General features: G+C 41.0%; 1 protein-coding gene across 3 annotated transcripts in view; it reads right to left on the bottom strand.

Moving 5' to 3' along the window:
- Window positions 1–12,500, bottom strand: part of spns2 (SPNS lysolipid transporter 2, sphingosine-1-phosphate) — a 76,159-nt gene that overhangs the window by 34,211 nt on the left and 29,448 nt on the right. For all 3 annotated transcript variants that reach the window (XR_010000321.1, XM_062960679.1, XM_062960680.1), the window contains exons 3-4: window positions 11,174–11,310; window positions 1,499–1,650 (exon numbers count right to left, since the gene is read on the bottom strand). Coding sequence is in view for 2 of the 3 variants with exons in the window: in XM_062960679.1 (XP_062816749.1) it covers window positions 1,499–1,650; window positions 11,174–11,310 (289 nt within the window). In the remaining variant the exon portion in view is untranslated. The remainder of the gene's footprint in view (window positions 1–1,498; window positions 1,651–11,173; window positions 11,311–12,500) is intronic.

Here is a 12,500-nt window from a genome sequence, read left to right as displayed (position 1 = left end):
AATACATTACAACATGATATAATATCATTACATTACAAGATATAATATATTATTTTAATTATATAACAATTATATAATATATATATATATATATATAAAATATAATATTATTTATTATATTATTATTGTATTATATCATATTATAATATTATATCATATATAGTATTACAATACTATATTATTATATTATATCCTTGTATTGTACTGTATTATAGGAAGATACAGTCAAAAATACAGTATATTGTAATACATTACAACATGATATAATATCATTACATTACAAGATATAATATATTATTTTAATTATATAACAATTATATAATAAATATATATATAATATAATATTATTTATTATATTATTATTGTATTATATCATATTATAATATTATATCATATATAGTATTACAATACTATATTATTATATTATATCCTTGTATTGTACTGTATTATAGGAAGATAGTCAAAAATACAGTATATTGTAATACATTACAACATGATATAATATCATTACATTACAAGATATAATATATTATTTTAATTATATAACAATTATATAATAAATATTTATATATAATATAATATTATTTATTATATTATTATTGTATTATATCATATTATAATATTATATCATATATAGTATTACAATACTATATTATTATATTATATCCTTGTATTGTACTGTATTATAGGAAGATACAGTCAAAAATACAGTATATTGTAATACATTACAATATGATATAATATATTACACAATATATTATTTAATTATATAATATAACTATTACAGTAGAGTCTCACTTATCCAAGCCTCGCTTATCTAAGGTTCTGGATTATCCAAGGCATTTTTGTAATCAATGTTTTCAATATATCCTGATATTTTGGTGCTGAATTTGTAAATACAGCAATTACAACATAACATTACTGCGAATTGAACTACTTTTTCTGTTAGATTTGTTGTATAATGATGTTTTGGTGCTTAATTTGTAAAATCATGACCTAATTTGATGTTTACTAGGCTTTTCCTTAATCCTTATTATCCAAGATATTCGCTTATCCAAGGTTCTGCTGGCCCGTTTAGCTTGGATAAGTGAGACTCTACTGTATATGTATATATACTATAATATAATATTATTATTATATTCTCATATTATGTCCTATTATATATTATAATATTATATCATATATAGTATTACAATATATTATTATATTATAAGAGAATATCATTGTATTGTATTGTATTGTATTGTATTTTGGATGAAACTCTTCTAAGGCGTTGGTTTCACCTTCGGTTTGTAAGTAAATCTCATTTATACAGAAAATATTATAATATATTATATTACACTATAACATTATTATGTCATATTGTATTATATTTTGGATGAAATATTTCTAAGAGGGTTGGTTTCACCTCTGGTTTGCTACTAAAACTGAATTCCCGTGTTGTGAAAGGATGCCTGGTGCAGACGCTCAATGGAGCCCAAGGCCAAGCGCTCTGTACCTGCCCAGAGGAATGGCAAAGTAGAAGACGGACAGCATGAGGGTCCGGGTGTTTTTGGTGAAGAGGTCGCCGATGATGGTGGGGGCGATGGTGGAGTAGCTGGCCTCGCCAATGCCCACCAGGCCCCGCGAGAGGACAAACAGCCAGAAATACTGCAGAGAGAAAGGACAGTTAGCATCACCATCATCACAATCCATTGTTATCACTACGACCATTTCTATGGGCTCCTTGGCTTGTTTTTCTTCCCTTCCCTCGTGCCTTTCCCCACTCTCCTTTTCCTTCTTTATTTCTTTCCTTCTCTCCTTTTCTTCTTTTTTCCTTTCTCTCTTTCATTCTTTCCTTCCTCCCTTCCCATCATGTCTTTTCACTCCCAGAGACATCACAAGGGGGGCACTTCACCCAACCATAGCCAAACCAGGGGGGTCACTTCACCTAGCAACAGCCAACCCGGGGGCCACTTCACCCAGCAACAGCCAACCTGGGGGTCACTTAATCCGGCAACAGCTAGCCCAGAGGGCCACTTAACCTAGCAACAGCCAACTCAGGAGACCACTTAATCTAGCAATACCACCCCAGAGAGCCACTTAACCTAGTAATAGCCAACCCAGAGGGTCACTTAACCTAGCAACAGCCAACCCAGGGGGCCACTTCACCCAGCAACAGCCAACCCAGAGGGCTGCTTCACCCAGCAACAGACAACTCAGGAGGCACTTCACCTAGTAACAGCCAACCCAGAGGGCCGCTTCACCCAGCAACAGACAACTCAGGAGGCCACTTCACCTAGCAACAGCCAACCCAGAGAGCCACTTAACCTAGCAACAGCGAACCCAGAGGGCCACTTCACCCAGCAACAGCCAACCCAGAGGGCTGCTTCACCCAGCAACAGACAACTCAGGAGGCACTTCACCTAGCAACAGCCAACCCAGAGGGCCGCTTCACCCAGCAACAGACAACTCAGGAGGCCACTTCACCTAGCAACAGCCAACCCAGAGAGCCACTTAACCTAGCAACAGCGAACCCAGAGGGCCACTTCACCTAGCAACAGCCAACCCAGGGGTCACTTCACCCAGCAACAGCCAACCCAGGGGTCGCTTCATCCAGCAACAGCCAACCCAGAGGGCTGTTTCACCCAGCAACAGCCAACTCAGGAGGCTACTTCACCTAGCAACAGCCAATCAAGAGGGCCACTTCACCCAGCAACAGCCAACCTAGGGGTTACTTCACCCAGCAACAGCCAACTCACAGCCTTTGCAGCACAAATGGGAAAATACACATACATAGATGGATGGATGAGCAAATATAGACACATACATAAATATATGGAGATAGGTGCCTGGATGGATCGATAAATAGACAGACAGACATAGAGAGCCACACACACACACACATATATATATACACACATGTACATATACATATACATATACACATAGCTAGCTTAGGTCCCTGGTGTTATATGAATTAGGTCTTTCCTAAATGATAAATACCTATTAGGAAAAATTGTCATTGTTTGCTTTTATGAACAGATAGGACAGATAGCTGGAGGGATATTTGGCCAGATGGAGGGAAGGAGGAATAGAGAGATATGTGTGTGTTTGGGCATATGCATATTCAGGCAGGCAGGCAGACAGATAGATAGACAGATAGATGGATGGATAGATTAGTGTGTGTATATGTTTGTGTACATGTGTATACAGACAGACAGACAGATAGAGCTGTATAGAGAGAATGAATTATTATTATTATTATTATTTTATTATGACACAGCAAACAAGATAGACATGCTGGATTTTGTATCACAAAATCACAAGTCAAACACTTCCCAAGTGTCTAGGACTGTGTGATGTACTTTTGGATGATGCGTGCAGATAATGATGATGATGATGATGATTATTATTATTATTACGAACATCTAAGGCCCAAATCCCCTCCCGGCCCTGTTTCTCAGCTGCCTGGCGGTGCTTCTTGCCAAGGAGGTAATCTAACCTTTAATAGGGATAAATATGTCCCTGCCTCTCCTGCTCAGCTCCGAAATTACGGAACAAAAAAAGAGAGAATTGCGCTACTGTTCTCCGAGAACGCCTCCGCCACCGATCCAGCCCTAATCTGGCCAAGTATGCCGAAAGAAAGCCCATGATCCTTAAATCCTGGGTCACGGAGCCTTGGAAATGGCATGTGACGGGAACACGAGGGGGGTGGATTTGGGAGACCTCCAGTTACGTGCGTCCAAATCTTCACTCTGTCAGGCCCAGAAAAGCCCACGATAGTTTCGCCATCAATGTTGAACATTTACACAAATGACCAGCCACTGCCAGAAAGGACAGAGAGTTTCATCTATGCTGACGATCATGCCATCACTACTCAAGCAGGGAGCTTTGAAATGGTTGAACAGAAGCTCTCTGAAGCTTTAGGTGCTCTTACTGCCTATTACAGAGAATTATTATCATCAAATCATTGCTCCATCCATGTCCAGCATTTACACAAATGACCAGCCACTGCCAGAAGGGACAGAGCTTCATCTATGTTGACAATCGCAGTGGAATACAAATAAAGTTTTATTATTATTATTATTATTATTATTATTATTATTATTATTATTATTATCATTATTATCAATATCATCATCTATTGCTGTATTTTGTCTATAATGTATTATTTCCTGTATTGTATTGTACAGTAGAGTCTCACTTATCCAACGTAAACGGGCTGGCAGAACGTTGGATAAGCGAATATGTTGGATAATAAGGAGGGATTAAGGAGAAGCCTATTAAACATCAAATTAAGTTATGATTTTACAAATTAAGCACCAAAACATCATGTTATACAACAAATCTGATAGAAAAAGTAGTTCAATACGCAGTAAGGTTATGTTGTAATTACTGTATTTACGAATTTAGCACCAAAATATCATGATATATTGAAAAAATTGACTACAAAAATGTGTTGGATAATCCAGAATGTTGGATAAGCGAGTGTTGGATAAGTGAGACTCTACTGTATGTTGTTTTGCATTTATGTTGGAAACCGCCCTGAGTCCCTTTGGGGAGATAGAGTGGTATATAAATAAAGCTTTTTATTATTATTATTATTATTATTATTATTATTATTATTATTATCCATCTGTTGGCCAGCTAGCTATCACCTCTCTCATCTATCTAACTCTTATCTAATGCTATTCTAATTTTACATACATATATATAGTATATACAATAATTTATAAATACATAATATATTGTATATACAGTAGAGTCTCACTTATTCAACATAAATGGGCCAGCAGAATGTTGGATAAGCGAATATGTTGGATAATAAGGAGGCATTAAGGAAAAGCCTATTAAACATCAAATTAGATCATGATTTTACAAATGAAGCACCAAAACATCATGTTAGACAACAAATTTGGCAGAAAAAGTAGTTCAATGCGCAGTAATGCTATGTAGTAATTACTGTATTTACGAATTTAGCACCAAAATATCACGACGTATTGAAAACATTGACTACAAAAATACGTTGGATAATCCAGAACGTTGGATAAGCGAGTGTTGGATAAGTGAGACTCTACTGTACTTATAATATTGATAATAATATTATAATGTAATACAATAGTATACTAATAATAATATAATAATATTAATTATATATTATATATTAAATGTAATATTACTAATAATATTACCATATAATGATATAGTACAATATAGTAATGTAATGCTTTTATTGTGCTATGCTAATAATATATTGTATGTACATTTGATTTGTAAGCCACTCTGAGAAGGGCAGGATATAAATGTAGTAAATAAATACATGAATAAATATCTCCTTGTCCACCTACCTACTTATCTATATATCTGACAGGTTATGAAAAAAGAACTTTCCATTTACTGAGAGTGAATTCTACTAAGCTCTGTTGCATCTACACTGCAGAGTTAATGCAGTTTGACACCGCTTTAAAGTGCCATGACAGTGTTATGGAATTCTGGGATCAGAATCCAGTTTTGGAGTTTCAAACTGCATTATATGGCAGTGTAGATGGAGCCACAATTAAAACAGTGCCAGGCTGCATTCAGCAGCAGCAGCAACAACAGCTATTATGATTATTACCATTATTATTATTATTATTATTATTATTATTATTATTATTATTATTATTAGCTGTGCCCGGCCACATGTTGCTGTGGCGATGTCTGGTGGTGTTGGTGAGAAATGGTTGAGGTAGTGGTGGTACTGAATGTCTGTTGTATGGTTGTCTTTATGTTTAGTAGGCATTTGGTTGTTTGTGTCCTGTGAAAGTGGTGAGGGTAGAGGGGGTCTATGTCCCTGTGTAGTACTGTATAGTATTTATACGTTGTGCATGTGTTGTGAATGCTTGGATTGTGTCCTGCTGCATAGTAGAAAGGGTTGGGCTGGATGGCCCTTAGGGGTCTCTCCAAACTCTTGTGCCTGTCCCCTGGGCTGAGTAGGTTGCTAGGAGACCAAGTGGGCGGAACTTAGCCTTGTAACTGGCAGCATGTTGTCCATGTGTTGTGAATGCTTGGATTGTGTCCTGCTGCATAGTAGAAAGGGTTGGGCTGGATGGCCCTTAGGGGTCTCTCCAAACTCTTGTGCCTGTCCCCTGGGCTGAGTAGGTTGCTAGGAGACCAAGTGGGCGGAACTTAGCCTTGTAACTGGCAGCAATTGGATAAAAACAATTATTCCTCTCCCTCTAATTAGGACTTTATTTTTCTTTTCTTTTTGTTGTATCAACCTAGAGCCATGGATGATGGGCTGTGTTGTCAAATTTCGAGGTTGGGGGGCCTGTAGTTTTGTTGTTTTGTCCGCTGCCCTGATGCCATCACTCTTTTATATGTATAGATTGGGCTGCATTGACACTGCAGAATAATAATAATAATAATAATAATAATAATAATAATAATAATAATAATAAATTCCTGAAATTCTTTAAAGGCACATTCTTGAAACAACCTTCTTTCCCTCTGATTTTTTTCTGTATTTATTTTGAACTAAAACCCTTTCTGCATTTCCTCTTTCTCCGTCGCCAGGGAGAAGCTGTGAATGTGCAAACGATGGACAGGAAACCTGACGGCGAGGCTTTGCATTCCTTCCTCGGCCTGTGAACATGTCAACTTTGTCCTTCGCTCTCCTTTATGGCTTTCGCTCATTGTTGTCGTTGGGAACTTTTGGCAGGGAGCAAGGCTTTTTCCTGGAATTTCTAAAGTATGGCCTCGGCTTCCAGAACGGATGTTCTCTGCTGTGGGATTTTTCCAGGGTTGGTTTTATGGCTGAATGTGGGTTTGCTCGGCTCCTTCCAAGGCCTAGATGCAGCCTAGAATTGCATTATTATTATTATTGTTAATAATAATAATAATATGACCCAAAATGCATACTGTGCAAAGAAACCGACGAAACCATTGATCATCTCCTCAGCTGCTGTAAGAAAATTGCACAGACAGACTACAAACAGAGGCACAGCTATGTGGCCCAAATGATTCATTGGAACTTATGCCTCAAGTCCCACCTCCTAGCAGCAAAGAACTGGTGGGATCACAAACCTGCAAAAGTATTGGAAAATGAGCACGCAAAGATACTGTGGGACTTCCGAATCCAGACTGACAAAGTTCTGGAACACAACACACCAGACATCACAGTTGTGGAAAAGAAAAAGGTTTGGATCATTGATGTTGCCATCCCAGGTGACAGTCGCATTGACGAAAAACAACAGGAAAAACTCAGCCGCTCTCAGGACCTCAAGATTGAACTTCAAAGACTCTGGCAGAAACCAGTGCAGGTGGTCCCGGTGGTGATGGGCACACTGGGTGCCGTGCCAAAAGATCTCAGCCGGCATTTGGAAACAATAGACATTGACAAAATTACGATCTGCCAGCTGCAAAAGGCCACCCTGCTGGGATCTGCACGCATCATCCGAAAATACATCACACAGTCCTAGACACTTGGGAAGTGTTCGACTTGTGATTTTGTGATACGAAATCCAGCATATCTATCTTGTTTGCTGTGTCATAATATAATATATTATTATTATTATCATTATTACTAATAATCTAGGTTACTAGTATTTAAAAACTCTAACATCAGGACAGCATATAAAGAAACATGGGAATCCCAGACAAGAAACAACCAGGGCCAGATAACACCTCCCAACAAAGGATTCCCTCCGGCAGGAAGCAGCCAGGCTTTGAATCTGCAAGGCCATTCAATGCTAATCAAGTTGGCCAATGGCCACTTTCACACTTTCTCCCACTCTGGACATGATTCCACAGATATATAAACCCCACTTGCCTAGTTTCCAACAGACCTCACAACCTCTGAGGATGCCTGCCACAGTTGTGGGCAAAACGTCAGGAGAGAATGCTCCTGGAACATGGCCATACAGCCTGGAAAACGCACAGCGACCCAGTGATTACGGCCATGAAGGTCTTCAACAACACATTGTATCTTTTCAAATTGCAAAAGGAAAACTATCTTTTCAAATTGCAAAAGGAAAACTGTATTCTTTTCAAATTGCAAAAGGAAAACTCTATATTTTCTAATTGCCAAAAGAAAATGATACCTTTTCAAATTGCAAAAAGGAAAATTGTATCATTTCAAATTGCAAAAGGAAAACTGTATCCTTTCAAATTGCAAAAGGAAAACTGTATACTTTCAAATTGCAAAAGGAAAACTGTATACTTTCAAATTGCAAAAAAGAAAACTGTATCCTTTCAAATTGCAAAAAGGAAAACTGTATCCTTTCAAATTGCAAAAAGGAAAACTGTATCCTTTCAAATTGCAAAAGGAAAACTATCCTTTCAAATTGCAATAGGAAAACAGTATACTTTCAGATTGCAAAAGGAAAATTGTATCCTTTCAAATTGCAAAAATGAAAACAGTATACTTTCAGATTGCAAAAAGGAAAACAGTATCCTTTCAAATTGCAAAAGGAAAACTATCTTTACTACTTGCTTTCTCGCAATGACAAAAGGACAGAGACGGCACAACACAATGTGGAAAACCCAGGATTGTGCGAACGATAAGCATTCGGAAAGAGGGCCAAGGTTTGTATGTAAACACCGCAAGAGGAAAGCCACAAAAAGGAAAGCCATTCAAAAAAGGAGATGAGAGGCATTCCTGTGTGTGGCTTCATGGGCAGGAGATGTTTGCTTTTTTCCAGGCAGCCTTTTATTGCGTGCTCTTTTTTCCATTCCCTTCAGCCTACATGTCCCTGCTCTTCTTCCGCTGCCGCCTTTGTGTCGAGTTTTGTGCTGCAATCCCAACGGAGCGGGAAGGAAACACTGCCCTGCTCTTTCCTAAAGCACCAAGGGACGTTTTCTGATGGGACCAGTCATAACAATGTGTAAGAAAAATCGTAAAAAAAAAAATCTGTTCCTGGTTTAAAAGTGTTGGTTCCAGTTTCATTGTGCGGCACTTGTTCTATTCTGGGAACTTTGTTTTTGTGGCTGCCACAAACTAGGTTGAAACGGTTGAGGTTCTCTGAGATAGTCATTGAAAAACGGGAGCCAAATGTGCTGCAGGATGTCCCTCCCGCAAAAAGTTTTGGTAGTTTAATACACTTTTCCCCCATGTTTTTATGATAGAATCAATGTAGAAATGACATTGATAAAAACAAGAACAAAGATTGTGTTATATAATGTAGTTAGCAAATCTACTTAGGGCTTGTCTTAAGCCAGTAATTCCCAAAGTGGGCACTACCGCCCCCTGGTGGGTGCTGGAGTGATCCAGGGGGGCGGTGATGGCACCTATTAGGACACGGGGGCGGGGCCAGAGGAGGGGCGGGGCCTCTTCCCAAGTGCTGGAGACAAGGCTGAGCACCTGAGGCACCTGTTAGGACACAGGGGGCGGAGCTAGAGGAGTGGGCGTGGCTTCTTCTCAAGAGCCTAAGACAGGGCTGAGCCTCTATACCTCTCCTGAGAGGCCTTTTAGGACTAAAGGGCGGGGCTAGGGGCAGGGGCGGGACCTCTTCCCAAGAGCCTGAGACAGGGCTGAGCCTCTATATTTCTCCTGAGAGGCCTTTTAGGATGGAAGGGCGGGGCTAGGGGCAGGGGCGGGACCTCTTCCCAAGACCCCGAGACAGGGCTGAGCCTCTATATTTCTCCTGACAGGCCTTTGAAGACTAAAGGGCAGGGCTAGGGGCAGGTCCTCTTCCCAAGAGCATGAGACAGGGCTGAGCCTCTATATTTCTCCTGTTAGGACGAAAGGGCGGGGCTAGGGGCAGGGGCGGGACCTCTTCCCAAGACCCTGAGACAGGGCTGAGCCTCTATATTTCTTCTGAGAGGCCTGTTAGGACGAAAGGGCGGGGCTAGGGGCGGGGGCAGGACCTCCTTCCAAGAGTCCAAGACAGGGCTATATTTCTCCTGAGAGGCCTTTTAGGATGGAAGGGCGGGGCTAGGGGCAGGGGCGGGACCTCTTTCCAAGAGCCCGAGACAGGGCTGAGCCTCTATATTTCTCCTGAGAGGCCTTTTAGGATGGAAGGGCGGGGCTAGGGGCAGGGGCGGGACCTCTTCCCAAGACCCCGAGACAGGGCTGAGCCTCTATATTTCTCCTGACAGGCCTTTGAAGACTAAAGGGCAGGGCTAGGGGCGGGTCCTCTTCCCAAGAGCATGAGACAGGGCTGAGCCTCTATATTTCTCCTGACAGGCCTTTGAAGACTAAAGGGCAGGGCTAGGGGCAGGTCCTCTTCCCAAGAGCATGAGACAGGGCTGAGCCTCTATATTTCTCCTGTTAGGACGAAAGGGCGGGGCTAGGGGCAGGGGCGGGACCTCTTCCCAAGACCCTGAGACAGGGCTGAGCCTCTATATTTCTTCTGAGAGGCCTTTGAAGACTAAAGGGCAGGGCTAGGGGCGGGTCCTCTTCCCAAGAGCATGAGACAGGGCTGAGCCTCTGTATACCTCCCCTGAGGTGCTTGTTAGAACACAGGGGCGGGGTATAGAGGTTCATCCCTGTGTCCTGGCAGGCGCTGCAGGACAGGGATAGAAGCTCAGCCCTGCCTCAGAGCTCGTAACTCCTCCCATCCCAGTCCTGCTCGCCCATTTGTGGCCCCACCCACCTCCCCTTCCAGCCCTGCATCTTGGACTAGGGGAGCGGCTCAGCCCCGCCCTCTTGAGCAGGAGCCACGCCCACCCCTCTAAGCCACGCCCCCTTTCCAAGGGGTGCTAAGTCATATTTTTTTCTGGAAAGGGGGCGGCAGGCCAAATAAGTTTGGGAACCACTGTCTTAGGCCAATGGGTGTCCTTGAGAGAATGACCACATCATCTGCGTACATTGTCTCTTATAAATTTGTTCTCCAGAGCATGGGACTTGTAGGCAGGGGTGGCTGAACCGGTAAGCGAAGTACGCATTTGTGGAAGGCGCCAATCCCCTGGGGGCGCTATCGAGGCACCCAGTTCAGTACCCAGAGAGAGAGAGAGAGAGAGAGAGAGAGAGAGAGAAGCAGGCAAACAAAAGTTCTAGGAAACAGCAAGGTACCCCGGGTTTCCCTAAGCCGGGCCTTTGCCGGAGGGAGGAAACTCTTTGGACTTTGGGGAAACGTGGGGCGCATTGCTAAGAGTTTCCTCTCTCCGGTAAAGGCCTTTAGGGGGTGCCAAAATACTGTTTGCTTACACTTGAAAATTACCCTGCATGTAGTCCCTTCTTTCCTTTGTGAAATCTGCAAAAGGAGCTCACCTCTTGGGTGATGAAGGAGCTGGAGAAGGTGATGACCGACCAGAAGAAGATCCCGCAGCTGAGAATCACCTTCCGGTTGAACCTGTCGCCCAGGTAGCCGAAGATGGGTGCCGCCACCATGAAGCTGCAGATGAAGACTGTTGGAGGAGAAAAGAAGGGAGAGGTCAGTGGAGGCCGTCGGAAGGAGGAAGGCACAACCCCTATATGTGACCCCTTCGTCCGGCATTGTATCCATTCAAGAGCTGCTAACCTTGCAGTTCAAAAACATGCAAATGTGAGTAGATAAATAGGTACTGCTTCGGCGGGAAAAGGCATAAAGACGCTGCAAGCAGTCATGCCAGCCACACGACTAGGAGACAACAACGCAGGCTCCTCGGCTTGGAAATGGAGAAGAGCCAGAGATGAGCATCATCTCCAGAGCCGGAAATGAAAGGAGAAGCCTTTGCCTTTGTTTGTGTGTCTCATTGTATGTGATTGTAACAATGCATTGAATGTTTGCCTGTACAGTCTGTTTTATATACTGTAATCCGCTCTCTCCCTTTGGGGAGAAGGGTGGAATATAAATAAAGATTATTATTATTACCGTATATACTCGAGTATAAGCCGACCCGAATATAAGCCGAGGCACCTAATTTTACCACAAAAACACTGGGAAAACATTGACTCCAGTATAAGCCGAGGGTGGTGAATTTCAGAAATAAAAATAGATACCAATAAAATTACATGAATTGAGGCATCAGTAGGTTAAATGTTTTTGAATATTTACACTCTTAGCACTTTGTCCTAGATTCTTTGAATTTTATCCATGATTTTAACATTTTATCTTGTATGTGGTTTTTATGACTTGTTTTTATAGTTTGATTATTGGTTTCATTGGTTTCTTGTCTTGTTTTTATTGTTCTATTCGGGCTTGGCCCCATGTAAGCCGCCCCGAGTCCCTTCGGGGAAATGGGGCGGGGTATAAGAATAAAATTATTATTATTATTATTATTATTATTATTATTATTATTATTATTATATTTACATAAAGCTCAGATTTAAGATAAGACTGTCCAACTCTGATTAAATCATTATTCCCATCTTCTTCAATGTAAATGTGCCTATGTATCCTTCTAATAATTATAGAGTAAAATAATACATGTAATAAATACAGGAAATAATACATGTAATAATAGAGTAAAATAATAAATGTAATAATAATAAGATCAGAGTGAAATATTAAATGCATTAATAATAATAAAAATGGAGTAAAATAAATGTAATAGCAACAATAATAGAGGAAAAATGTGCAGATGGCGGAGGAGCACAGCCAAATGCGATCAGAAGA

This window comes from Anolis carolinensis, unplaced genomic scaffold (genome assembly GCF_035594765.1).
Source record: "Anolis carolinensis isolate JA03-04 unplaced genomic scaffold, rAnoCar3.1.pri scaffold_7, whole genome shotgun sequence".
NCBI classification, from domain to species: Eukaryota; Metazoa; Chordata; class Lepidosauria; order Squamata; family Dactyloidae; genus Anolis; species Anolis carolinensis.
Note: the sequence above shows the minus strand (reverse complement) of the source record. Positions and strands in the feature narration are given on the sequence as shown.